This window comes from Nomascus leucogenys, chromosome 4 (genome assembly GCF_006542625.1).
Source record: "Nomascus leucogenys isolate Asia chromosome 4, Asia_NLE_v1, whole genome shotgun sequence".
Lineage (NCBI taxonomy): Eukaryota > Metazoa > Chordata > Mammalia > Primates > Hylobatidae > Nomascus > Nomascus leucogenys.
The window spans coordinates 78877389-78902287 of record NC_044384.1 but is presented as its reverse complement, the minus strand read 5'-3'; the positions used below and the strand labels follow the sequence as shown (position 1 = coordinate 78902287).

Genomic DNA, 24899 nt, shown 5'->3' with positions numbered 1-24899 from the left:
AATGTTTAAAAAACAGCAAATATCTCTTTAAGACCCTACTTTCAGTTCTTTGCAGTATGTACCAGAAATGGAATTGCTGGATCACATGGCAATTATATTCTTAATTTTTTGAGCAAACTACCATACTGTCTTCGACAGTGGTTATACATTCCCATCAACAGCGTACAAAGGTTCTGGTTACGCCATATCCTTGCTAACACTTTTAAAAAATGTATCATAGCTATCCTAATGGATGTGAGGTAGTATCTCATTGTGGTGTGACATGCATTTCTCTATTAATTAGTGTTGTTGAGCACTTTTTTATGTACTTATTTATCATTTGTATATCTTTGGAGGAATATCTATTCAAGTCCTTTGCCTTTTTTTTTTTTTTTTTTTTTTTTGACATGGAGTCTCACACTGTCATCCAGTCTGGAGTGCAGTGGCGTGGTCTTGGCTCACTGCAACCTCCACCTCTTGGGTTCAGGTGATTCTCCTGCCTAAGCCTCCAGAATAGCTGGGATTACAGGCCCCCTGCAACACACCCGGCTAATTTTTTGTATTTTTAGTAGAGACTTAGTTTCACCATGTTGGTCAGGCTGGTCTTGAACTCCTGACCTCAAGTGATCCGCCTGCCTCGGCCTCTCAAAGTGCTGGGATTACAGGCGTGAGCTACTGTACCCAGCCTCCTTTGCCCATTTTTGACTTGAGTTCTTTAGTTTTTTTTGTTGTTGTTGAATTTTAGGAGTTCTCTGTATATTCTAGATATTAGGAGTTCTCTGTATATTCTAGATATTAATCCCTTATCAGATATATGATTTGCAAATATTTTCTCCCATTTCTAGAGGCTGCATTTTTACTCTGTTGCTATTGTCATTTATTGCACAAAATTTTTTAATGTTCAGGAGGTCTGTTTTGTCTTTTTGTTGTTGTTGTTGCCTCTACTTTTGGTGTCATATCCAAGAAATTATTGCCAAACCCAATGTTGTGAAGCTTTTGCCCTATGTTTTCTTCTAAGAGTTTTATAGTTTAGGTCTTACATTTAGGTCTTTCATCTATTTTGAGTTAATTTTTGTACGTGGTATTAGATAAAGGTCCAACTTCATTCTTTTGCATGTGGGTCCATTTGTTCAAAAGACTGTCCTGTCCCCATTGAGTGATCTTGGCGCCCTTGCCAAAAATCATTTGACCACATATGAAGGGTTTGTTTCTGGGCTCTTTGTTCTATTCCACTGGCCTATATGTCTATCTTTATGCTAGTACCACACATTTTAGATTACTGTAACTTTGTATTAAGTATCAAAATCAGGAAGTTTGAGTCCTCCAGCTTTGTTCTTTATCAAGATTATTTTGGCTATTTGTGGTCCCTTGAGATTCCATATGAATTTTAGGATAGGTTTTTCTATTTCTGCAGAAAACATCTTGGGATTTGGATAGAGATTTCACTGAATCTGTAGATTGCTTTGGGTGGCATTGACAACCTTAACAATTTTGAGTCTTCCAATCTATGAACATAGGATGTGTTTCCATTTATTTAACTTTAATTTCTTTCAGCAATGTTTTACAGTTTTCAGCTCCTTGATTAAGTTAATTCCTAAGTGTTCTTTTTGATACTATTATAAGTGGAATTGTTCTTAATATCCTTTCCAGATTATTTGTTGTTAATGTATAATAGAAATGCACCTAATTTTTGTGTGTTGACTTTATACCCTGTTACTTTGTTGAATTCATTTATTAATTCTATTAGGATTTCTTTTTTTGGTGGAATTCTTAGCATGTTCACATATGAGATCATATCATCTGCAAACACAGATAATTTTATCTCTTTCTTTCCATCTTGGATGCCTTTTATTTCTTTTTCTTGCCTGATTGCCCTGGCCAGAACTTCCAGTACTATGTTGAATAGAAGCAGTGAAAGTGGGCATCCTTGCCATGTTCTTAATCTTAGAAGAAAGTCTTTAAGTGTTTCACTATTGAGTATGATATTTGCTGTGGGGTTTTCATATGTGGCTTTTATTATGGTGAGGTATTTTCGTTGTATTTGTAGCTCGTTGAGTGTTTTCATTCTGAAAGGGTGTTGAATTCTGTCAGATGCTTTTTCTGCATCAATTGAGATGATCATGTGTTTTTTCGCCCTTCATTCTGTTCATGTGGTGTATTACATTTACCAGTTTTTATGTGTTCAACCATCCTTGCATTCCAGGAATAAATCCCACCTGGTCATGGTGTGTAATCCTTTTAATATGCTGCTGAATTCAATTTCCTAGTTTTTTATTGAGGATTTTTACATCACTGTTGGTAAGGGATATGATATTGGTCTGTAGCTTTGGGTTTTTATAGTGTCTTTGTCTGGCTTTAGTGTCAGAGAGTGCTGGCATCATAGAATGAGATGGTAGTGGAGGAGGTATTGGTTAAGAGATTCAGGCTGGGTGCAGTGGCTTGTGCCTGTAATCCTAGTACTTTGGGAGGCTGAGGTGGGAGGATCGCCTGAGCCCAGGAGTTCAAGACCAGTTTAGGCAACATAGTGGGACCCTGTCTCTACAAAAAATAAAAAAATTTAGCTGGGCGTTTTGGCATATGCCTATAGTCCCAGCTACTTGGGAGGCTGAGGAGGGAGGATCGCTTGAGCCCAGGAGGTCCAGTTTGCAGTGAACTATGATTGCACCATTGCATTCCAGTCTGGGTGACAAAGTGAGATTCTGTCTCAAAAAAAAAAAAAAAAAAAAAAAACAAACAAACCATCAGGCGTGGTGGCTCACGCCTGTAATCCCAGCTCTTTGGGAGGCTGAGGTGGGCAGATCACGAGGTCAGTAGTTTAAGACCAGCCTGGCCAACATGGCGAAACCCTGTCTCTACTACAAATACAAAAATTGGCCGGGTGTGGTGGTGGGCGCCTTAATCCCAGCTACTCGGGAGGCTGAGGCAGGATTGTTTGAACCCGGGAGGTGGAGGTTGCAGTGAGCCGTGACCATGCCATGGGTGACAGAGCAAGACTCTATCTCAAAAAACAAATAAACAAACAACCAGAGACTTAGAATATGTTTAGGTGGAGCAAATATTTCGAAGGTGTTTGTGAAAATTTAATGAAATAATGCATGAGGAGACCATAGCATGGTGCCTGGTACACAGCAAGTGTTCTCAGCAGAGTTGCTGTTATTATCATTAATGTCATAGCCTTCATTGTTGTTACCCTTATCTGCCAACTACTAGGGCTACTTTAATTTTTTGTATAAGAAACATGTCTAAACCACAATTGGTGAGTTATTTTTATTAGTGGTTACAGAGAGAACTTAGCGTTATACTTTTACTGAAATCGACTTATTTTTATTTTTATTTTTTATTTTTGAGACAGCGACTCACTCTGTCGTTCAGGCTGGAGTGCAGTGATGTGATCTTGGCTCACTGCAACCTCCGCCTCCTGGGTTCAAGTGATTCTCTCCCACCTCAGCCTCCCGAGTAGCTGGGATTACCGGCGCACACCACCATACCCAGCTAATTTTTTGTATTTTTAGTAGAGATGGGGTTTCACCATGTTGGCCAGGCTGGTCTTGAACACCTGACCTCAAGTGATCTGCCCACTTTGGCCTTCCAAAGTGCTGGGATTATAGGGGTGAGCCACCCTGCCCGGCCTGGAATTGACTATTATTAACTATGTATCTTTTAAAATGTTTGATTATTTTGAATCCTCAATTATCTCTGCTGTGAAACCACTGATTTTGGTATTCATTGGAGACTGACTCATAGGAACAGGAGTCAGCTGTATGTTTCAAGCATTTTATTAGGCAAATAAACAGACATTTACTGCACAACAGGACGGGTTATCCCAAGTTTACAGATGATAAAACCAACGCCTTTGAAACATTCGTAGTGCAATACTGTAATGCAATTCTGACACTACCCACCCAGAGTTCCCGCAGACTCCCTAAGTTAAGGGCATAGTACCCAACAAAATTGTCCTTGCTTCAGATGCCAGCAACAAGTTGGAGGCCCTAGGCCACCTGCACTTCGGATAACTGGCTATAAGTTCAGGAGTCCCCACAACTACCTCAGGTTTGATAATTCATTAGAATGACTCAGAACTCAGGAAAGTGCTCTACTTATCATTACCATTTTATTATTCAGGGTACAAATCAGGACCAGCCAAATGAAGGGACCCATAGGGTGAGGTCTGGGAGGGTCCTAAACACAGAGCTTTGTGCCCTGTCTCCATGGAATCAGGGCACATCACCCTCCTGGCACACTGATCTATTCACCAACCAGGAAACTCCACTGAGCTTTGGTGTCCAGAGATTTTAGCAGGGCTTCATTATTTAGGTTTGATTGCAGGATTGAATTCAATGTCCAGATCCTCTTTCATCCCTGGAGGTCAGGAAGTTGACCCAATATCAGGTGACTCAAAACCCTGTCTCTAATCACATGGTGGAGCCTGGCATCCTAAGTTATTAGCATTAGCTATCTGGGGCCCACCATGAGTCACCTCATTAGTATAAATTGTCAAGGTCCACCATAAATAACAGAGATATTCCTGTCACTTGGGAAGTTACAAGGGTTTTATTCCTCATTATACAACAGAGGGTCATACATCTAATGAGGACTAGAGCCAGGATTTAATCCAGTTCTGTCTGAATTCAAAGCCCCAGCTCTATCCACTATTCCATTTTTACAATTAAGGGCCTTAGATAAGTGGTTTGTTTAAGGTCACACAGCTAGTAACTAACAATAGAGCCCGGTCCCAGTACAGACTACCAATGTGTGCTCCTTCCATAATGCAATTACTTCCATGATGCATGTTGGGGCGCATTTGACTTGTTTCTGTAAATTTTGCAGTTGTGTTATAGAACACAGCGTCCTAGCTAAGGTATATCAGTTGACAGGGTTTGTCATCATTTAGTTATGTTTTATTCATAGATTTTTAAAAGTCAAGTGAGAAAAATTCAGTCAATACTTCCAACATTTAAGAAAGTGTAAGTCCTTTTTGATTTATTGTTTTATTTCTAAAAGTAATAAATATCAATAGAAGGAAATTAATCCATTACTGTTTGAGGCTGCATGGTGCTATTTTTCTGTCATTTGGCTTAATTTGGATACCTCTTTCTGCTTCCAGGTACCATTCATTGTATTTTCCATGCAACTGGGCACCACTACACTTGGAAGAAAGTTACCACAACTGTACACAACATTATTGTGGGCAAGTTGTGGATAGATCAGGTGAGGAAAGGTACCACCAAAGTGTGTGTGAAGTTTAAAAGAATACCTCTTTAGGTATATTTCTGCAGTTTTTAGGACATGTGAACTGGTCCCAGAATGTTGCTACTGATTCATCAGTTTCTCCTAAGGAATTTCTCTCAGGCAGTAGCCCTACCTCTACCTCTCCAAGTTGCTGTACCACAAATTATTGTTTATAAATGACCAAATTATAACATTCATCAATGACTATTCTGCTAGGACTGTGTTGGGTGCTACAACAGGTAGAAAAAGTAAACATGGCCCCAACTCTTAATCCTTTCATTATTCATCAAATACTTATTGCCAGGCGGTATGCTAGGTCCTGGGGATACAAAGTCTGATGAGATGTCCCTCAAGAATTTATTATATCATTGGAGATATATGACCAGTGTGTAGGTTGGAAAATGTGCAGCAACATACACTAATATAAAAGATGCCCTATGATAGTATCTAATTAATTGTCAGTTTTCTTGTAAGACAATGGTTGCAGCAAATTTAGAAAAGAGGGAATACTGTCTTCTGAGCAGTCAGGAAAGGCCTCACAGTAGTTATGGGAGTTAAGTTGAATCTTAAAGTGTGGTTTGGGATTTAGAAGATAGAAAGGAAGGGAAAATGGGCCGGGCATGTTGGCTCACGCCTGTAATCCCAACACCTTGGGAGGCCAAGGTGGGAGGATCACCTGAGCACAGGAGTTTGAGACTAGCCTGGGCAACATAGTGAGACCTTGTCTCTACAAAAAAATTAAAAAAAAAAAAGAAAGAAAGGAGGGAAAATGAAATGAATCCAATATAGAAAGGCCCACCATATGTAATTTGCAATTGTGAGTAGAGTATTTTGATTTAAGCAGAAGAGTTCATGAAGGGTACTAGTGAGGGATTGGTTTGGAAAGGTAAATTATCATGTGAATTTCAGTGTATGTGCTGAAGGTCAAATCATGCCATCTAACATGTGAGATACAATTCAAAACAAGTGGTCACTTGGTCTTGATCTCAACCTGGAAAACCAAGGTTACATAGGGATTCTATAGCATTGCCAAGGCTAGCTAAGATCTGAATCTTAAACAAGGGATTATTAGAATGTAAGATTGAAAAGTAAAGAATTATGAACCATGGGTTTGGCAGACATTGAATTTATTGAGTCTTAATAAAACTATGAATTTTTTCATTTTACAGTCTGGCGAAATTGATATTGTGAATCACAAGACAGGAGACAAGTGTAATCTTAAATTCGTTCCTTATAGCTACTTCTCTCGGGATGTAGCAAGAAAGGTAAGGGAAGTTGAAATTTAAATTGTTTCACTTAGCATGTATCTCTTAGAAAGCATACTCCTTTAGGACTGGAATGTATATACATGTGGGGTGGTATAGGGGTGTGTACATTATATATAGTGTATGTGTATATATAGTGATTCAAAAAAAGTAGAGGTGAAAGGCTGGGCATGGTGGCTTATAGCTGTAATCCCAGCACTTTGGGAGGCTGAGGCGGGCGGATCACCTGAGGTCAGGAGTTCGAGCCCAGCCTGGCCAACATGATGAAACCCTGTCTCTACTAAAAATACAAAAATTAGCTGGGTGTGGTGGCGTGTGCCTGTAATCCCAGCTACTTGGGAGGGTGAGGCAGGAGAATCACTTAAACCTGGGAGGCAGAGGCTGCAGTGAGTCTTGCACCATTGCACTCCAGCCTGGGCAACAGAGCGAGACTCCATCTCAAAAAAAAAGAAAAAGTAGAGGTGAAGGAGAAAGTCATCAAGAAAGACTATATTGTATTACTAAACCAATTCCTTCTCTTTTCTGGGAATGACAATAAGTGAGGAAGTGAAAGTGTCAAGAGCAATGAGAGATTGAAAATGGGAAACACGGCAGAGGTGGGCGGATCACCTGAGTGATCGGGAGTTCGAGACCAGCCTGACCCAACATGGAGAAACCCTGTCTCCACGAAAAATACAAAATTAGCCGGGCATGGTGGCGTATGCCTGAAATCCCAGCTACTCTGGAAGCTGAGGCAGGAGAATTGCTTGAACCGGGGAGGCGGAGGTTGCAGTGAGCCGAGATCACGCCATTGCTCTCCAGCCTGGGCAACGAGAGAGAAACGTCGTCTCAAAAAAAAAAAAAAAAAAAAAAGAAAGTAAATGGGAAAACACAGAGGAAGGACTAATAAAAGATTTCAGAAAAAAGGGGTTTGATCACTGAGAAGTTTGAGGGGGAGTTGTGTGATACCACCATAATGATTTGTGTCATGAGTTTCTGTGGGAGACTGAAGAATAGCTGGGGATTTAAATCTGTTTATAGGTCCCTGTGAATATCTTGAGAGAAGAAAATATAATTCTGAGTACCAGTCAGATGCTTTTTCTACATGTATCTTTGATACAAAAGTCCCTGGGAAGGGTAGTGAGGGGAGGGGACAGAGCAAGAAGTGGAGATAGTTAATGGGTACAAAAAAATAGAAAGAATAAAGTCTAGTATTTGCTGGCACAACAGGGTGACTACGGTCAAAAATAATTGTACGTTTTAAAATAACTAAAAGAGTATAATTGAATTGTTTGCAACACAAAGGATAAATGCAAATTATAAATATATACACCTACTATGTACTCACAAAAATAAAAACTAAAAATAAAGTTTACCAAAAATCCCCATATAACAAAAAATGATAATGAAATCCCCAAGTCATGGCTCAGTTATTTCAAGTAGCAGAAAAAAAATACAACAAAATAATTTGAGGCCAGGCATGGTGGCTCATGCCTATAATCCTAACACTTTGGGAGATGGAGATAAGAGGATTGCTTGAGCCAAGGAGTTCAAGACCTGCCTGGGCAACATAGTAAGACCCTTTCTCCACAAAAAAAATTAAAGACTTAGCCAGATGTGGTGGCACATACCTGTAGTTCTAGCTACTCGAGTGGCTGAGGTGAGACATCACTTGAGTCCTAGAGTTGGAGGCCACAGTGAGCTATGATTGCATCAGTGTACTCCAGCCTGGGCAACAGAGCAAGATCCCATCTCTAATAATAATAATAATTTGGATGACTCCCTGGTGTTTGTTATAACAGGATCTAACCAGTATTTATCCTAGGACTTCCAGTATAGTCAGGTAAGCTAATTCACAATGAATTCTATATAGCCAAGCCCTGTTCTCTACCCTTGCAGGTGACGGGGGAAGTGACAGATCCATCAGGAAAAGTCCACTTTGCTCTTCTGGGGACATGGGATGAGAAAATGGAATGTTTCAAAGTACAGCCAGTAACTGGGGAAAATGGGGGTGATGCTCGGCAGAGAGGCCATGAAGCAGAGGAAAGCAGGGTCATGCTGTGGAAAAGGAATCCTTTACCGTGAGTATCAGCATGCATGCTGCCCAGATACCACTTTGACCTTGACTGTGGAGCAATATTGAAGGCATTTCTGCCTGCCCTCTCACTTAATTATGTGAGGAATTGAGCAAGGGAAATTGAGACCTTTGGAGAGAGTAACAGAAGGTTGTCATTGTATGATTTGACTTGTAGCATGCTTATTTTAAGGAAGTTCAAACCAAACTACGTCTGACAAAAAATACTTTGTGCTTTCTAAAGGTCCTTTGGATTGTGACTCAGAAGGATATTTTTCTACTATTTAGAGCAAAACTGTTCAAAAGTGGCTAGAGAAGGAAGGTGCCTACCAACCTGTTAACAATTTAGCCTAAAGGCCCATCAGCAGCCAGGTGCGGTGGCTCACGCCTGTAATCCCAGCACTTTGGGAGGCCAGGGCAGATGGATCACTTGTGATTAGGAGTTCAAGACCAGCCTGGCCAACATGGTGAAACCCCATCTCTACTAAAAATACAAAAATTAGCCACATATGATGATGCACACCCATAATCCCAGCTACTTGGGAGGCTGAGGCATGAGGATGGCTTGAGCCCAGAAGTTTGAGGTTGCAGTGAGCTGAGGTCATGCACTGCACTCCAGCCTAGGTGACAGAGTGAGACTGTCTAAATAAATAAATAAATAAGAAAAAGAAAAAAAGCCCAGCAGAAAAGAAAGATCCCTGAGACAATGTACAGGACTTTGGTAACAAGATGGAGGTCACTTATTTCCTGTCATCATCTAATACAGTCAGTTTGTAGTGATAGCCAAGATAATCCCAGAGAGAGTTGAAAAGAAAACTAAGGAAACAGGAGTGAGGAATTTTCATTCAGTAGAATGTTTCCTTCTTTCTAATGAACGTAGATAATTTCAGCTGGGCACCACACAACACCAGAAGACTATGGAACTGAGTGATGCCGGGGAGGGGATGGGGAGGGATCCAATTTGTCTCCTTTAGTTAGGGCAATGTGACATGGTCCTAGATCCTTTTCACAGATCTTGTTTTTGTAGAACAGCCTTGGTGATGTGGCCTTGGCAGTGTACTTAGTTGTTGCTTTTTAAATAGGGTCTCGGCTCTGGGATTACCATTTCTTTTTCTTATCTTCTACTTTTAGGAAGAATGCAGAAAACATGTACTACTTCTCAGAGCTTGCTCTGACTCTCAATGCTTGGGAAAGTGGCACTGCCCCCACAGACAGCCGGTTACGACCTGACCAGAGACTAATGGAAAATGGGCGCTGGGATGAAGCAAATGCGGAGAAGCAGCGCCTGGAGGAAAAACAAAGACTTTCCAGAAAGAAGAGAGAAGCGGAAGCTATGAAAGCCACAGAGGATGGTAATGAACTTCCCTTCTGCTCTTCTTTCTTGATGCATGGAGAATGCCAGCACTCATTTTTTTCTTTCCTCTCTTTTCCTTTTAGGCACACCATATGATCCCTATAAGGCACTGTGGTTTGAGCGGAAGAAGGACCCTGTTACCAAGGAGTTAACCCATATTTATAGGGGAGAATACTGGGAGTGTAAAGAAAAACAGGACTGGAGCTCATGCCCGGACATTTTCTGAAATGGCAGTAACAAAAAAGAGGAGCATCTAATGGAGAAGAGGACAGAGGATGTGTGGGAAAGCTGGCAGTTGTGACTCTCTTACCAAGTGCTTTCCTCAAGTTTGTCTCTCTTGACCAATCATTTTTTCCAAATCAGTCACCAGAAGGAGACAGCAGTGGTGGTGATTGGCTGGTTGCCTTAGCTGATTGAAACTGAAATCGACATACGAGATACTATGTCTGTAAGGGAGAGGTTTAGTGGCCGAAGGTTAGTGTTATTCCACATCCACAAAGTCAAGTATTCTTGGCTCTTCTTTCTCCCTCTGCCCCCATTTAAGATGATGTCACTCACCCTCCCCTTGTAGTATCCTGCTCAGCCAAGATCTGCGTAAGATTATGATTCAGGGTCATTTTGGTGCTGTTCAAAGCAAGAGCCGAATTTAGAAGTTCCCTTAAAAAGAAACACATAAGACTTACCAATGGAGGCATCGTGAATGGTTGCAGTGGAGCTTAGGTATAACATCATCAAGTGTGTTCACATGCAGGGTCGGTTTAATGGAGTGTCCACACGGAGATAACTGCGATATTGGAACACCTGTGAGAGAGATTGTTCTATAGGGCTGGGATATTCAGAGTTACATTCTTGGAAGTTTCTGTTTTTACTTGCATCAAACACCCCTCTGTTGTTTTCCATCATCTTTAATAGCAACTGGAGACTACTTTGGTCGTTGGTAAGAGGGGTGCATTCTCCTCACAAAGGGGTTTTATGGACTTCCTCAGGCGGAGAGCTTCTGAGAACACAGGCAGGATGGAAAAAGACTACTAGCCACTTTTGCTTTCCCAACCCCCCTCAATGCCATCCTTCATTGTCTTTCTGGCTTCTCTTCTTTCTCCTGGCACAGTACCATTTTGGGTCTGTGCCCCAGTGTGGAGCAAAACATTGCCTGTCCCATTCTGATATACTTCAGAATTTGAGAGCAGAAGTTAATCTGGAACAAAAGTTTTCACCATCTCTCAAGCCCCAAGGACTGGAGCCACCTCTGGAATGTGTTAAATATCTGTATATTATATATATGTAGAGAAAAATCTAATTTTTTGGTTTGATTTTCTTCCCATTAAGAATCTTGTTTTTTGATATCCCTTGTCTGCCTGAGACTCTCTCTTGGACACGTGTTGATGTGGATGGCACTCCTCTGCTCTCCATCTTTTATGGGCAGAGAGATTCAAAACCTGAGCAGGATCATGTCTGGCAGTTACTAAACAGGGACTTTGTCCATGGTTTGTATCATGGGGTGCCTACTGCTGTCTAAACTCTGCTCTTCTAATTAGCTGACTCTTGAAAATGAAATCCTAACCTCTTTCCTGCCTCTTTTCTTTCTCTTTTTAGGAAGAGTGTGGATAGAAAGTCCGGAGGGCAACTTCCAATTTAATTCTGCTCTGTCCGGCGCATAGGCTAAATCCCAAAAGAACTTTCTTCCTAGGATGTGGGGCTTAAAGCACTACTGTCATGTGGGGGTGGATCAGATAATTGCTCCTGTGGGGCCCTGGCTTCCTTCTCTGTTTGTTCAGTATTTGTTTTTGTTGTCTTGTTGAGAAATATCACCCCTGTGCAGCCCACCCTTGGTTGAGGATCACAAATTGAGGTGCCTTCCTTGTATGCTTTTTGTTAGTATTTTTTGTTTTTGTTCCTTAACTGCTGAGCCTCAGCCAGCGTGGGTCCTGGGGGGAAATATCATTCCAAAGGAAGCCATCCCTATGGGGAAATTGGTTTTACTGGGTAAATTAGTACTTTTATTCCTTCCCCTATCCCTTCCTTCCTAGTTGTGATAAACATGGGAGAGGAGTGACTTTGACTGCTGGGGAATTTCTTCCTAAGAACCTTATTCCCAAAATAAGCCAGGGGTTATGTCAAGGCTTCTTTCAAGGAGGCTCATAAAAGCAGTGACCTCATCGGGGGCTTTGGATAGAGTGAGAATTCTCCAACTAAATTGGACTTCTCTGCTTTATCCCCTTTTCTTCTTTCACCATCTGCACTACATTTCTGGCTTGACCCCCAATCAGATTCCCGCTAATGGAAGAAGTTTAGAATCTTTCAGGTGGAATAAAGTCACATGAAAACAAAACACAACTATATATATTTTCAGTTTTTTTGCCTTATTGCTTTTTTTCCAAAAAAAAAAAACTACTAAATTAAATAATTTTTTAAAAGTCATATTGTTTGTCTGATTCACTTCTGCTGCTAGGCAGGAAGTGGTGTTGGGGAGGTGAAGGAGAACTGGTCCAATGGTAATTTGTTCTGCTCAAGAATCTGAGAGCCCAGAAGTCCTGGTCTTCATGAGAAATGGAAAGAAAAGCTGTTCACCACCACTCCAGAGGGCCATGAGCAGAGGAGTAGTTTTAACAGCCCCTGCTGCTGAAATTAACAGTCATCAACATCTCACCTTAGTACAGGGGAATCGTTTTTAGTGTTTTTGGTACTGGGTCTGCTCCACTTCAAAAATTTTCCCTGTAAATTTAATTTATCTTGTCCATTTAGATTCTCAGATTGTTGGTTGTTTTATGTAGGAATTCAAATTCTGTTTTTTGTTTGAGACAGGGTCTCACTCTGTCACCCAGGCTGGAGGGCAGTGGCATGACAGCTCACTGTAACATCCGCCTGCTGGGCTCAAGCGATTCTACCCGCCTCAGCTCCCCAAGTAGCTGGGACCACAGGTGCATGCCACCAGAACCAGCTAATTTTTCAATTTTTAGTAGAGACAGGGTTTTGCCATGTTGCCCAGGCTGGTCTTGAATTCCTGGGTTCAAGCAATCCACCAGCCTCTGCCTCCCAAAGTGCTGGGATTACAGGTGTGAGCCACTGAACTTGGCCTCAAATTCTGTTTTTGAAACAAGCAATTGAGTTTTGATTTGAAGACCTTTGAGAAAACTAATGACAGTGGACATGTTTGTACAAGTTTTCACTGGAAAGTTCAGGTTGAGGGAGGGGATAGGCGAAGTAACCTATGGTCCTGGCGGGGGCTGAGATCAGAGCAAGCACAATTCCTGCCCGTGGGAGGGACCTCACATTTGCTGAGCATCTGCCTCCATGTACAGGGTGCTGAAATAGGAACTCTGACCATTCTCTGGCTTGCACATAAACAATTTTAAGAAGAAAATGTTGCAATCATTTTGAAGATGAAGGAAACAATTTAAATAAATTCACTCAAGGTCATGTAGCTGGTCAGTTAGTCACAGTGTTGGAATTCAAAGCTGGGTTGAGTTTGTGACCTCTACAGTCCTGTGCTCTGGAAGAAACTCTGGGTTGGAAGGCAGCTGATAATTAAGTACTTTCCTCCTAGATTGTATCACATCATGCATAAGTGCACATTTCCATTTCCAGAAGCTAATTAATGTTGATAGCACCATTTTTTTTTTTTTTTTTTTGAGGTGGAGTCTCACACTGTCACCCAGGCTGGAGTGCAGTGTCGTGATCTCAGCTCACTGCAACCTGTGCCTCCCAGGTTCAAGCAATTCTCCTGCCTCAGCCTCCCGAGTAGCTGGGATTACAGGCGCATGTCACCACGCCCAGCTAATTTTTTGTATTTTTAGTAGAGATGGCATTTCACCGTGTTGGCCAGGCTGGTCTCGAACTCCTGACCTTGTGATTCACCTGCCTCAGCCTCCCAAAGTGCTGGAATTACAGGCGTGAGCCACCGCGCCCGGCAGCACCATTTCTTTTAAGGCTGTATGTAAAGAAAGGAGCATCCCTGAAATTCAGTCTACAGGCTCCTTGATTGATCAAGGCCCTCATGTCTACAAAGTTGGCTCTGATGTCAGGGATGATTTTCTAGCCTGGTTCTTAGGAAGGCCACTAAGTGTTCAAGTCATTTGCCTGACTCCCATTGGCTGGATTTGATATTAAGTTTCAGCAAAGGTTTTTTTCCGGCAAGCTAAAGAATCACTGCAGTAGACCTCTGACATTTGTGAGAGCTGTATCCTGCAATCTTGAATACTACCATGGCATACAATGTACTGCATTAGGGACAATCAAATGTAGCTGAAACATTTAACGATCCCTCACTGAATCCGTTATTATTTTTATTTTTATTTTTTAAGATGGAGGTCTCACTATATTGCCCAGGCTGTTCTTGAACTCCTGGGCTCAAGCGATCCTCCCACCTCGGCCTCTTGAAGTGCTGGGGTTACAGATGTGAGCCTCTGTGTCCGACCCCTCATTGCATCCTTTAATGTGACATGATGGGCTAGGATGTGGATCTTGAGGGGTCTACCATGCTCAGTCATGATTGAAAATTATAACTCAGCAAAATGATAAATTATTTGTTGGGGACCTCTGAATTTGCACAAAAATGTTAAACCTATACATTTAAGGGTCTGCTCTACTTTCAGCAAGATAATTGAGAACCAACCTACAGTATTGTCCTAAAAGGAGGTATAGAAAATCTTTGCAATTCATTCACTATAGTTGTATATTTTGTGCAACTCTAAGATTGTTATCAAAATTTATTATAACTTGCTTCTAAAAGTTTATAAAACTTATGGCCAGGCAGGGTGGCTCATAATCCCAGATTTTTGGGAGGCCAAGGTGGGAGGATCACTTAAAATCAGGAATTCCAGACCAGCCTGGCCAACATGGTGAAACCCCAACTCTACTAAAAATACAAAAATTAGCTGGGCATGGTGGCAGGTGCCTGTAATCCCAGCTACTTGGGAGGCTGAGGTGGGAGAATCACTTGAACCTGTGAGGTGGAGGTTGCAGTGAGCCGAGATCACGCCATTGCACTCCAGCCTGGGCAACAGAGTGAAAAAAAAAAAAAAAATCTTTTGCCAAGTACTCTACCGTACCCAGTGGGAAGCATCCGAAGCCTTTCATGGCGCTCCCTTCCAAAGCTCATAATTTGTGGTTAAACTCTCCTCATAATTTTTGGCTAAACTCTCCTGCTCACATTGATCCCTCAAGGGAAGGAGACAGGGTAGCCAGACGAGGCTTCTTTAAAGGCAAAAAGCTGAAGGTTTCAGATCTTCTACAAAGAGTATTGCAGAGGTCACATCTAAGTCTGACCAGGTGACATTAGAGGTTGCTAAAGAAAGAGTTAGTCCTGAGATATGGCTAGAGGTTTTTTAATTAATTATTAATTCCACATTTACTCTAGCCTGTTACGTGACATACATTGGGGATACAAATAGCAAGAAAGAGCGTAAACAGGCAATTGCAATCCAGTTTTATAAGTGGTGTAAAAGCACTGTAGGGACAACTATTCTGTAGTGAATTAGGAGGGAGGGGATAGAGACATGTCTGAGAAGACTTCCAGAACTAGGAGAATGTATGTGAGCTGAGAGTTGCAGGTTACATAGGGTTTAGGAGAAGGGCAAAGTCAAAAATGCTGCATGGAGGAAGATGAAATGCAAGGCCAAAGCATTCTGAGTTCAGATGACTGCATGAATAGCTTGTGTTTAGGGTCAAAGAGAGAGCACTGAGATACGCTGCTGGAGAAAGGTTAGCCCCAAGTTATAGAAGGCTTTCCATACCCTATGGAGAAGCCATGTAGCTCCTGCCTGCAATTCTAACATTTTGAGAGGCCAAGGCAGGAGGATCCCTTGAGCCCAGGAGTTCCAGATCAGCCTGGGTAACATGGTGAGATCCTGGTCTCTGTTTTTGTTTTTGTTTTTGTTTTTTTTGAGACGGAGTCTCACTCTGTTGCCCAGGCTGGAGTGCAGTGGCGCAATCTCGGCTCACTGCAAGCTCCGCCTCCCCGGTTCACGCCATTCTCCTGCCTCAGCCTCTCCGAGTAGCTGGGACTATAGGCGCCCGCCACCACGCCCAGCTAATTTTTGGTATTTTTAGTAGAGACGGGGTTTCACCGTGGTCTCGATATCCTGACCTCGTGATCCGCCCGCCTCGGCCTCCCAAAGTGCTGGGATTACAAGCGTGAGCCACCGCGCCCGGCCCCTGGTCTCTGTTTATATTTAAAGGGGAAAAAAAAGCCTGGGTTTTTTTTCTTTTCTTTTCTTTTCTTTTTTTTTTTTTTTGAGATGGCGTCTGGCCCTGTCACCCAGGCTTCCAGGCTGGAGTGTGCAGTGGCACGATCTAGGCTCGCTGCAACCTGCCCCTTCCAGGTTCAAGCAATTCTCCTGCCTCAGTCTCCCGAGTAGCTGGGATTACAGGCCTGTGCCACCAGGCCCGGCTAATTTTTTGTATTTTTAGTAAAAACAGGGTTTCACCATGTTAGCCAGGCTGGTCTCGAACTCCTGACCTCAGGTGATCTGCCTGCCTCAGTCTCCCAAAGTGCTGGGAATAGAGGCTTGAGCCACCGCATTTGGCCCAAGAGCCTGGATTTTTGTTTTCAACTAGAGAGCTAGTGAAACATTCTTAAGCAGGGTGGAAAATGATTGGAGAGGGGCCGGGTGCGGTGGCTTATGCCTGTAATCCCAGCACTTTGGAAGGCCGAGGCGGGCGGATCACCTGAAGTCAGGAGTTCCAGACCAGCCTGGCCAACATGGCAAAACTCCATCTCTACTAAAAATACAAAAAAATTAGCCAGGCATGGTGGCGGGTGCCTGTATTCCCAGATACTCTGGAGGCTGGGGCAAGAGAATCACCTGAACCCAGGAGGCAGAGGTTGCAGTGAGCCGAGATCGTGCCACTGTACTCCAGCCTGGGTTAAGAGCTCCCTCTCAAAAAAAAAAGAAAAAAAGGAGGTTGGAGAGGATACGAAGATGAGAAATGGAGGGATTCCAGAAAGGATGAAGTAGAATGAAAGCATTTCATGGCTTTCCCATAAAATGGAGGGCAGAGGGAAGAAGGAATTCTTATTTTTCTGACTTAGGAAACCTAGATGGAAGATGGTAGTAAGATAAACAAGTTTAGAAGGAAAGTTAGGTTCATTTTTAATTTTTTTAGAGATAGGGCCTCACTGGGTTGCCTAGGTTGGAGTGTAGTGGCATGATCATAGCTCACTGCAGCCTCCAACTCCTGGGCTCAAGTAGTCCTCCTGCCTCAGCCTCTCTAGTAGCTGGAACTACAGGTGTGTGCCACTACCCCCAGCTTATTTTTTATTTTTTGTAGAAACGGGGTCTCACAATGTTGCCCAGGACGGTCTCAAGCTCCTGGCCTCAGGCAATTCTCCCACCTCGGCCTTCCAAACTGCTGTGATTACATGTGTGAGCCACTGCACCCAACAGGTTGATTTTTAGACATGCTTTGTAAGATGTGCCTGTTCAGAGGTCAAGTAAGCAATTGTAGAAAATGGGTCTTAACATGTGATAGTGGCATTTTTGTGAGAACCGAGGAATGAGAGACTGAGACAGCCTGCACATAAAATCAACTGGCCAACTTAAAAACACATGTAATATCTTGACCCCATCTGCAGAGATTCTAATTCAGTTACGGGCTAGGGCAATTTTAGACACACACACACGCGCGCGCGCACACACACACACACACACACATACACACATACAATTGCCCTAGCCCTAATTGAATCAGAATATCTGCAGATGGGGTCCAGGTATTTTACATATATATATGTGTATGTGTGTGTGTGTGTGTGTGTATCTTTTTTTATATATATACACATATATGTATATATAAATTATATATATGTATGTATGTGTGTGTGTGTGTGTTATCACACTGGGACCAGGTGCAAGGGTCATGCCTGTAATCCCAGCACTTTGGGAGGCTGAGGAGGGTGGATCACCTGAGGTCAGGAGTTCGAGACCAGCCTGGCAAGTGTGGCGAAACCCCATCTCTACTCAAAATACAAAAATTAGCTGGGGCCGGGCGTGGTGGCTCACGCCTGTAATCCTAGCACATTGGGAAGCCGAGGAGGGCGGGGATCACGAGGTCAGGAGTTCGAAACCAGCCTGGCCAATATGGTGAAATCCCGTCTCTACTAAAAATACAAAAATTAGCTGGGCATGGTAGCACACGCTTGTAGTCCCAGCTACTCGGGAGGCTGAGACAGAAGAATCGCTTGAACCCAGGAGGCAGAGGTTGCAGTGAGCCGAGATCGTGCCACTTCACTCCAGCCTGGGCGGCAGAGCGAGACTCTGTCTCAATAAATAAATAAATAAATAAATAAATAAATAAATAAATAAGCAAGCCGGGCGTGGTGGTGGGTGCCTGTAGTCCCAGCTACTCGGGAGTATGAGGCAGGAGAATCTCTTGAATTCGGAAGGCGGAGGTTGCAGTGAGCCAATATCGTGCCATTGCACTCCAGCCTGGGCAGCAAAGCAAGACTCTGTCTCAAAAAAAAAAAAAAAAAAAACAAAAAGAAAATGAAAAAAAGAAAAAAAGAAAAGAAACCGACTTGAGCATAGACAAGTAAGTGACTCAAGAACAGGCAAGTAAGTGACCAGAAAAGGACTTAAGTCCACTATTTGTCATTAATATACCTAGCCTATGGTAAGTCTATACTACAGTATTAATTTTCCATAGCTGCATAACTAATTACTATAACCAGTAGCTTAAAACAACACCTGTTCTATCCATTCATGGTGTATCCGTTCATCTGAAGATGAGAAGTCCCACATGATGTGACTGGGTTCTCTACTCAGGGTGTCACAAGGCTGAAATTAAGGAGTTGACCAGCTTGAGTTCTCATCTGGAGGCACTGAGGGGAAAACTGCTTCCAAGCTCATTCTTGCTCTTGGCCAACTTAGGTTTCCTGCAGTTGTAGAACTGAAGACCAATTTCCTTGCTGGCTGTCTGCTGAGAACCACCCTCAACTTCTAGAGACTGCCCACATGTTTTTGCCACATGGTCCCCTTCATCTTCAAGTCTTGTGTTTTGAGTCTCTCACTCCTTTCTGCAACCAGCTAGAGAAAACTCTCTGCTTTTAAAGGGTTCAAGTGATTGGTCAGGCTCACCCAGATAATCACATATTTTAGAGTAAGCTGTACTATATAATATCACCTAATAACAGATTATAAATTAATAGGGTGAATTTCATAGTCCCAGGGATTATGCAGGGTTTTGTGGGGCTGGGAGGGTGTTTTGTGGGTCATTTTAGAATTTTTCCTACTTCAACTACCCAGGGAAACCAAAAGGGTGAAATTTAAGCTAAACAAATGATAGGCTCTTGAGTCTGAAAAAACTGTAAAGTCACCTAGTTTAGGCGTGACAGCCACAAACATCTCATTTCAGATGTACTCTTTTCTTAATCTTTCTTGAGAACGACAGTCTATACTCATCCTCCATTTTAAGCCTATTGTTTATAAATTCTAAACTAAGGTCATGTTTTTATTTCAAATTATAATGAGCCCATGCTGGCTCCTTATTTATGAAGCAAGTGAATATGAAGCGTTGAATTATTCTAACAGCCTTATGGAGTTTATATAAAACTTTTTTTTTTTTTTTTTGAGATGGAGTTTTGCTCTTGTTGCTCAGGCTGGAGTGCAATGGCACAATCTCGGCCCACCGCAACCTCCACCTCCCGGGTTCAAGCGATTCTCCTGCTTCAGCCTCCCGAGTAGCTGGGATGACAGGCATGCGCCACCACGCCCGGCTAAGTTTGTATTTTTAGTAGAGACGGGGTTTCTCCATGTTGGTCAGGCTGGTCTTGAACTCCTGACCTCAGGTGATCTGCCCGCCTCAGCCTCCCAGAGACACCGCGTCTGGCTAAAACATTTTTAAGTGAATAAATGCAAGAGATGAAAATTATGAAATGGGAGGTGGAGGAGGAATAAAATCAGCATATTAGAGATATTATTAAACCACAGCTTGCTTCTTAGAGTCTGAGGGAAGCCTGACTTAATTCTTTTTTTTTTTGACTATATATATTTAAAAATGAAAAATGCCAAGATGGCATTCCAAAAACTGAGGTATATTTTTAATGCTACGTTTAGCAAATCAGTGCTTTTAACAAATACTGTACAGTGACTCTATGTTTACCTCATGTGGAGGTAGCATTGAAAGGCTACATTTGAAGCCTTTACAAATGGCCTTCCTTACCTCTTCTATGTATCCAGGATTTCAATCTGAAGATATCTGTAAAAATCACAATGTTTGTATATATCTACCTTGCAAAATCCGCCTTTGCACAAGAACAAGTATATTTTTAAAATTTATGGCAGTATTGTTTTTAATAATGAGATATAGAAAAAGGTAAAAAAGCCAATAGTTGTCAGTTTGATTACATAGATCATGTTATAACCATACAATCCAATACTGGCGAACGTGGATTAAAAAGCACGATAGGTCTACATAACTGCCATGAAAAAAGTCCATAATATGTTTTTAAATGAAAAAAGCAAATTGCAGGGAACTTACAACAACAACAACAACAACAACAAACCCTGAGAAAAGTGATTTATCACTTCTAGTTTGTAAACAAGGGCCTTGCCTTATCACCTTCCCTTATCACCTTTGTAACATTTGTAAAATGCCTACCTCTAGCTGAATCCATATGATTTTGTTACCATGGAACAAATACTATTTTATTATAATTATGTAGAAAAAAAGAAAAAAGTGTTGTAGGATCAGCCGAAATAGCTCAGTTGGGAGAGCGTTAGACTGAAGATCTAAAGGTCCCTGGTTCGATCCCGGGTTTCGGCAGCGCTTCCGTTTTAGGCGCTAGTCATCACTACATGTGATTTCTGCACAGTTAACAGGGTCAACACCCTGTGGGTTCTCACTCAGGCTGGGGCAGTTAAGGGAAAATTTATCGGCATTTTCCTCTGGGAGGGAATACTGGGGACATATGTCCTACATTTTAAACTGCTCAGTACGAAGTTACGCCTCTGCCCTCACTTGGGACCTGGTTTGAGACGAGCTCTCCCGGAGCACTGCGCATAGCTCACTTTCTTGAGCAACCCTGTCCCCCCGCACCCAGCTTCTCTTCTTTCGGGTCCTAGGCAGCCGTGGGCGCTGTGACCTTTCTCTCAGGGTCAGAGGGGCGGGAGCTCTCGGCCTGCGCCGCCTCCGCCGCCTGCTTGGTCGCGGGCTCACCGGGAATGGTGACAGCCCGGGCCCCCTCCTGGCCAAAGAAGTCCTCGAAAGCGTTCGGCGCACGGGCTTTGTCCAGCTTTTTTAACCATAACAAGGTCCGGGGCCGGGCGCGGTGGCTCACGGCTGTAATCCCAGAATTTTGGGAGGCCGAGGCGGGCAGATCATCTGAGGTCAGGAGTTCCAGACCAGCCTGGCAAACATGGTGAAACCCCGTCTCTACTAAAAATACAAAAATTAGCCGGGCATGGTGGTACATGCCTGTAATCCTAGCTACTTGGGAGGCTGAGACAGAAGAATCGCTTGAACCTGGGAGGCGGAGGTTGCAGTGAGCCAAGATCGAGCCACTGCACTCCAGCCTGGACAACAGAGCAAGACTCCATCTCAAACAAAAACAAACAAACAAAAAAAACTTTGGTATAGAAAACCTGCCTTCCTGAGTCTCCAGCTTACTGCCCTGCTGAATTTATTTATTTATTTAATTTTTTTGAGACGGAGTCCTGCTCTGTCGCCCAGGCTGGAGTGCAGTGGCGCCATCTGGGCTCACTGCAACCTCTGCCTCCTGGGTTCCAGAGATTCTCCTGCCTCAGCCTCCTGAGTAGCTTGACTACAGGTGTGCACCACTACGCCCGGCTAATTTTTGTATTTTTAGTAGCGACCGGGTTTTACCATGTTGGCCAGGCTGGTCTGGAACTCCTGACCTCAGGTCATCCACCCGCCTCGGTCTCCCAAAGTGTTGGGATTACAGGCATGAACCACTGCACCTGGCCTGCCCTGCTGAATTTAAACTCAAGATGGCAACCTTAACTCTTATCTGAATTTTCAAACCGTTAGTCTGCCCTACAGGTTTTGGGTTTGCTGACCCCCACAATGTGTGAACCAAGCTCTTAAAATAATCTTTCTCTACCTCTGTTTCTATCTGTCTCTGTCCTACTGGTTCTGTTTCTTTGGAGAACCTGACAGCATGCTTTAAAGTGTTACTTATACACAGGTAAGAGTGAAGAATGAGATTGTTACTATTGCTCTGAGCAAAAGCCAACCACCTTGGGACCAAAAGTGGGAGGCATGTTCCTAGGAAATGTTGGGCCTAGCCTTTGCCCTAAAAAGGCAAGCCCTGTCTGTTTTCAGCCTGAAGAGGAGAGGGGGAATCCTGGTGAGAAGCTTTTGGAATTCAAGCTCAGAGAAGAAGACACGGTATTTCCGGCCGGATCACATTTCCTGCATGCCTGCACACTCCTACTCACCTTTCAAGGCACAGTTCTAATGCCTTTCCCCCCCTGCCAGGTGCTACTCTGCCTTCCTTCTAGTCATTTCTCTGGGTTACCAAAGGTCTTGCATATTTCTCTGTTAAAGCATTGATTAAAGGCCATCTCGGCTCACTGCAACCTCCGTTTCCCGGGTTCAAGCGATTCTCCTGCCTCAGCCTCCCGAGTAGCTGGGACTACGGGTGCGCGCCACCGCACTCGGCTAATTTTTGTATTTTTTGGTAGAGACCAGGTTTCACCATGTTGGCCAGGCTAGTCTCAAACTCCTGACCTCAAGTGATTGGCCCGCCTCGGCCTCCAAAGCACTGGAATTACAGGCGTGAACCACTGCTTTGGCCAAGCTGCCTTCTCAAAGGTGTAAAGGGTAGCAGTATATACCACCCCAAAATATGCCACTCTGGCCTAAGGATTATTTTGCGCTAAAGGCAATTGGGAAGAAGCTTATTAAAATAAAGCTCCATAGCCTCCCCCTATCTGCCGAAAAGCAGGTTATACATTTACAAAGTCGTTCCTCCTCCTTTCTCTACCAGGAAGGACAAAGGTTGATAACCTAAGACAACTTTAGATCCTTAACAGCTTGGAGACCGGACCAGAGGAGTATATTTAACAAGCTTCAGGAACCTGCCTTTATCTACCATTAATTTCCCATATATTTGCTTTCCCACAATTTGCTGTCCCTGGAGACCCGACGTCCTTTCTTTTTGCTTTTTTTTGGGACAGAGTCCCTCTCTGTCGCGCAGGCTGGAGTGCAGTGGCGCGATCTCGGCTCACTGCAACCTCTGCCTCCGAGTTCAAGCGATTCTCCTGCCTCAGCCTCCTGAGTAGCTGGGATTACAGGCGCGCGCCACCACGCCCGGCTTATTTTTGTGTTTTTAGTAGAGACGGGGGTTTCACTACATGTTGGTCAGGCTGGTCTCGAACTCCTGACCTCAGGTGATCCGCCCGCCTCGGCCTCCCAAAGTGCTGGGATTACAGGCGTGAGCCACCGCGCCCGGCCTTTAAGGTCCTTTTCCTTTGTGTTGTCACTTCTCCAAAAACGTATTGTTCTTTGTTCACGATGCTGTATAAAATGGAGTTCTCAGCCACACCTTTGGAATTACTCATTCCCTGGGTATGTCCCATGTATATATGAAATGCACATCTCAATACACTTCTGTTTGTTTTTCTCTTCATTCTGTCTGTTGTTACAGGAGTCCCAGCTGAGAACTCAAACTGGTAGAGGGAAGATTATTTTTCCTACTCTATAGGTGGTTGGAGGTAACGAGGGGAAAGGAGTTGAAAGAAAGGTGACATTTCAGCTAGCGATGGGACCGCACGTACGAGGCCTAGAGGACTGAAAGTTGTTGATGGGATCTGTCAGAAGAAAACAGCTGCGTGTAGAGGGGAGAAGTGGGAGGGGCGGGTCGGCTCCCGAGCTGCGACGGAGCTGCGCGTGCGTCGAGGCCGGGGCCGTGGGGGCGGGGTGGGCCCGCGGCGCGCTCACCGGATCGCCGGCGAGCTGTGGCTACCACCCGTCATCTCTTTTCAGCTAATCTGCTTCGCGCTACTTTTTTGAGGTGGGCACCTAGGATGGGGGCAAGGAATCAGGAAGTGGCGTCTCCTCGGAAGGGGCAGCCTGATGTCTTTAACCACTGAAGTGTGGTTTCCGACCGGATGCGCTTTTGGGTTCAGGGCTAAGATACGCGTAGGCGGTGCAGACAGTTCAATTCGTGGGCGGCTTTTTCTCTCCCCTGAGCGGTTTTGCAGAACTGAGGGTTCACGTTTGCCACGCAGTCTCTAAATATAAGGAGAACGTGCTTTATTTAACGAATCTGTATTCAGCTGCCAAATAACAAGCTAATCACCCTTCCTCCCCATACTAGACTTCGCCTCCTCCCGTTCCTCGCCGGATTTCTGCATCGGAATTGGATTGGATCACACACAAAGGAAGAGGCCAGGAACTCGTTCACCGCTTTGCACATTAGTTCACGGCATAATGGTAACACAGTCTTCATTAATGGAAGCAAGCTTATTACTGTGAGCCCGGATAGCTCAGTCGGTAGAGCATCAGACTTTTAATCTGAGGGTCCAGGGTTCAAGTCCCTGTTCGGGCGGCGTTAGTTTTTCTTCATTAAAAGAATGAGAACCAATTTTAGGATCTTTTGTTTGTTAACCCACTGCAAAATTAGGGAATAAAGTCATGGATTGTGTAAACTGCGACCCCAATCACTTCTCGGAGGGTAAGCCTGGGCTCTCTATGGGGATAGGCCTTTGTGCAGAGGTATACGGGAAACTTCTAATCCATCGCTTTGGGGGCTGAAATAGGCAGATTATTCTGTAGTCACCTGCCGGGCTGCTGTATCCCAACAGCGGATATATCAAAGGACCAGGACCCCCCAGTGACAGCCCCTCTTCGCTCCCCTGTGACGGCTCCTGCTGACCCTCCCTCTTGGGTTCTCTCCTATTGGGTGCCTGAGGAATATGGCTGGGATCCTATACCTTCCCAGCCCTCCTTACTACCTGAGGAAAGAGTTTTCTGTACTATAAGAAGGAAGTGATGATCATCTAGAAACTGAAGCCCCAAACTGAGCCGTTCCCCTCGTTAAACCAGGTCAAATCCACCC

The 24899-nt window shown here is 43.7% G+C and overlaps 1 protein-coding gene and 2 non-coding genes across 4 annotated transcripts in view; all 3 read left to right on the top strand.

Moving 5' to 3' along the window:
- Nucleotides 1-12298, top strand: part of OSBP (oxysterol binding protein) — a 41639-nt gene extending 29341 nt beyond the window's left edge. For both annotated transcript variants that reach the window (XM_003275198.3, XM_030810857.1), the window contains 5 exons: nt 5084-5187; nt 6378-6473; nt 8352-8533; nt 9658-9878; nt 9964-12298. In XM_003275198.3, coding sequence (XP_003275246.1) covers nt 5084-5187; nt 6378-6473; nt 8352-8533; nt 9658-9878; nt 9964-10106 — 746 coding nt within the window. In that variant the 3' untranslated portion in view covers nt 10107-12298. The remainder of the gene's footprint in view (nt 1-5083; nt 5188-6377; nt 6474-8351; nt 8534-9657; nt 9879-9963) is intronic.
- Nucleotides 12299-20568: 8270 nt separating this feature from the next.
- TRNAF-GAA lies at nt 20569-20641 on the top strand. The gene has a single exon. It is a non-coding gene; the product is annotated as a tRNA-Phe (tRNA).
- Nucleotides 20642-24316: 3675 nt separating this feature from the next.
- On the top strand, nt 24317-24389 carry TRNAK-UUU. The gene has a single exon. It is a non-coding gene; the product is annotated as a tRNA-Lys (tRNA).
- The last annotated feature ends 510 nt before the right edge of the window (nt 24390-24899 follow it).